Genomic DNA, 3,498 nt, shown 5'->3' with positions numbered 1-3,498 from the left:
GATTTAACAATGACCAAAATTTTTCTATATTTTCTCTCATTTTTTTCTTTATTAAAGCAATTCTCTAACATTATGTCATTCATTTCACTCCTTCATTTATTAGCATGCATCTCTTAAGCTTTGACATCACTATAAGCCATTATCACATATTATCAGACAAAATATAAAGAAACATTCTTTGGATATATCCAATTTGGAAAATTGCCTACATGTAGTAAAACTATTTTCTATCAGAAATACCTCAGGGGAAGGGGACTCGAGAATGAAGAGGCATACATCTTCTCTGCAGGCAGTTGTGTCTGTGTAGTTTCCTTCTCATAGCCAAATTAGCTACAGAGAAAAAAAAAAGTTAGGAGCATTTTTCAGCAATTTGTTGTTTAATTTGTAAAATGCATAAGTGTATTTTGGAGCCAAGCTCTACTGTGACTATTTGTTCAGCTGTGATTATAAAATGCACTTTTTTTATTTTTATTTTTTATTTATTTATAGTCTCAAGCTGTCACCCTGGGTGGAGTGCTCTGGCGTCATAGCTCACAGCAACCTACAAATCAGGCTCAAGCAATCCTCTTGCCTCAGTTTTTCTATTTTTAGTAGAGGCAGGGGTCTCACTTTTGCTCAGGCTGGTCTAGAACTTGTGAGCTCAAGCAATCCACCCTCTTGGGCTCCCAGAGTGCTAGGATTACAGTGTGAGCCACCAAGCCTGGCCTCATCTGTGATGATGACATAAAAAATTAATGTTAGGTATACACAAAAGATGTATTCCCAATAGGCTCAGTGCCCGTAGCTCAGTGGTTAGGGTGCCAGCCACATATACCGGAGCTGGCGGCTTCAAATCCAGCCTGGGCCTGCTAAACAACAATGACAATTACAACTAAAAAAAAGCTGGAGTGTTGGGGGCAGGCTTCTGTAGTCCCATCTACCTGGGAGGCTGAGGCAAGAGAATCTCTTAAACCCAAGAGTTGGAGGTTGCTGTGCACTCTGTCTACCAAGGGTAGAGATTCTCACCATAGTGAGATTCTGTCTAAAACAAACAAACAAAAGTTAATGTAATAACAAGATCTTTCTTTTTTTTGAGACAGAATCTCACAATGTTGCCCTTGGTAGAGTGCACAGCAACTTCCAACTCTTGGGTTTAAGAGATTCTCTTGCCTCAGCCTCCCAAGTAGCTAGGACTTGTAGTGCCTGCCACAACAACCGGCTATTTTTTTGTTGTAGTTGGCGTTGCATAGCAGGCCTGGCTGGGTTCAAAGCTAGAAGCCTGAAGCCCCCAGCCCCGGTATATATGGCCGGCTCCCTAACCACTGAGCTATAGGCGCCGAGCCAACAGCAAGATCTTAGTAGTGACATCCTCATCCTTTTACATAATTTCTTCCTAAATGCCCTTAGACGTTTTATGTAGTAAATTAATCACAAATATTTTCTTTTTTTTTTTTTTTTTGTAGAGACAGAGTCTCACTGTACCGCCCTCGGGTAGAGTGCCGTGGCGTCACACGGCTCACAGCAACCTCTAACTCTTGGGCTTACGCGATTCTCTTGCCTCAGCCTCCCGAGCAGCTGGGACTACAGGCACCCGCCACAACGCCCGGCTATTTTTTGGTTGCAGTTTGGCAGGGGCTGGGTTTGAACCCGCCACCCTCGGCATATGGGGCCGGGGCCCTACTCACTGAGCCATAGGCGCCGCCCTATCACAAATATTTTCTAAGAATATTCTCTAAGGTGTTCTGTATTTTGAAAAAGTAGAAATGGGGTGGCACCCATACATAGTTCAGTGGGTAGGGCCTCAGCCACATACACCAAGGCTGGCAGGTTCAAACCTGACCAGGGCCAGCTAAAACTACAATGGCAACAAAAAAATAGCCGGGTGTTGTGGAGGGTGCCTGTAGTCCCAGCTACCTGGGAGGCTGAGGCAAGAGAATCCCTGAACCCAAGAATTTGAGGTTGCAGTGAGTTGTGACACCACACCACGGCACTCTACCAAGGGTGACATAGTGAGACTGTCTCAAAAAAAAAAAAGTAAAAGTAGAGATGGTTTGAATAGCTACATTACTGTACATAGTAAGAAATGATCAAATTGCTCTGTGAGTTGCTGACCTGGAACTTTATTATTTATGTAAAAGGACAGACCAGGGGAAGTCATTTGAAATAAACTCACAGCAATCAAACTTCCAATTAACTGAAAGGCAGTGTCTCAATTTTAAATCACTTATGTACAATTTTCTGTTCTAAGTGGATAAGTATATTATCAAGTGAATAACCTAACATATTTGGATGTAAATATTATCAACTTTCTATTTAAACTTGGGTTTGCAACAATTTCCTTCAACAATTTTCCTGGGTCAAAATTCTAATTTTTTTTAGCTCCCCAGTACTTTGAAATCTTATTTAATTTTGAAGTTAAAGTATATATAATGATTTTGCTTATTAAATGCCTGTTGAGTAAGTACCACATAATATCAGTTATTGAAAAGTTTTAAAAGATGTAAAGTAAATTAACATTACTTGTTTGGTTGGCTCTATAAGCGTAATAATAAAAACTGCATTTTATCATTTATTTATTTTAAGTGATATACCTAATTACGTTACTAGAAATAACAGTTATTGTATCTGTATTTTGTCACATTATGATTTTTATCTTTATTTTTTTAACTGTAATATGTATACCTCATTATACATGGGAGGTAGCCAGAAAAATGAGTAAATCTGAGAGAATTTTTAAATGTTGTTAATTCTGTCTCCAGCCAGTAGGATGCTTTTTTAATAAAATGCTTTGGATTTTGCATGTTACTTGAAAATCTATGGGTTTATTTACCTCTATAATGAATAAATCAACATCTCCATTTCTTATCTGTAGGGACAACATCTCTACAATAGCTAAAAGATCAATGTTCCTTGCATTTAGAAAAAAATAGTGGTAAGGTACTTACTATTTTAAAATCCAGCTGTTTGAAAATATTAAGATAATAGACCCCATAGGATAGAGAGTTATTTCCAAATCCTGCACATTTACCCCAATGCTACTAACTGCAAGCACACCTAAGTGAGTTTCAGATAAACACAATCACACTCAGAGACCCAGGGACACAACAGGCATTAACAAGTTACTTGGTATAGATGTATCAAAGTCCTACCTGGTCTCTGTCCGTTGATAAGGAGAAGACTCATTAAAAAAATAAAAAAGACAAAAAAGAATTGTTGAAATCTCATTTTTCTGCCACACGAAAGTAGAGCAGCAGCTCAAAGTTAGCCAAACGGTGTGTAAGTAGTCTGTGCAGTATCTGTGTGGCTCTCCTCACATCCTCATGACAACCTCAGAGAACTGCCAGCTGCATTTTCCAGAAAGGTTAATGATCACATCAGACAGGGTTATGGTGCGCTGGGCTGTGGTCAGAGCCTCCCTCAGCTTCAAACCCCTCCTCCACTCCTCTCCTTCTTTTCCCCCCAGTCACTCCCCTTTATTTCCATAAGCAAATATTCGTGAAATAGACCATTCAAGCGTGG

At 39.6% G+C, this 3,498-nt stretch overlaps 1 protein-coding gene across 1 annotated transcript; it reads right to left on the bottom strand.

The window, feature by feature from the left end:
• Positions 1-241: 241 nt before the first annotated feature.
• Positions 242-3,254, bottom strand: LOC128578466 (apelin receptor early endogenous ligand). Its single transcript, XM_053581145.1, has 2 exons — positions 3,129-3,254; positions 242-330 (listed from the first exon to the last, which is right to left on the bottom strand). Exons 1-2 carry the CDS (start codon positions 3,202-3,204, stop codon positions 242-244), a joined length of 165 nt encoding a protein of 54 aa, XP_053437120.1. The 5' UTR covers positions 3,205-3,254.
• Between the last annotated feature and the right edge of the window lie 244 nt (positions 3,255-3,498).

The sequence above is a fragment of the Nycticebus coucang genome, chromosome 1 (assembly GCF_027406575.1).
Source record: "Nycticebus coucang isolate mNycCou1 chromosome 1, mNycCou1.pri, whole genome shotgun sequence".
Lineage (NCBI taxonomy): Eukaryota > Metazoa > Chordata > Mammalia > Primates > Lorisidae > Nycticebus > Nycticebus coucang.
This window is presented reverse-complemented; position numbering and strand designations above follow the sequence as displayed.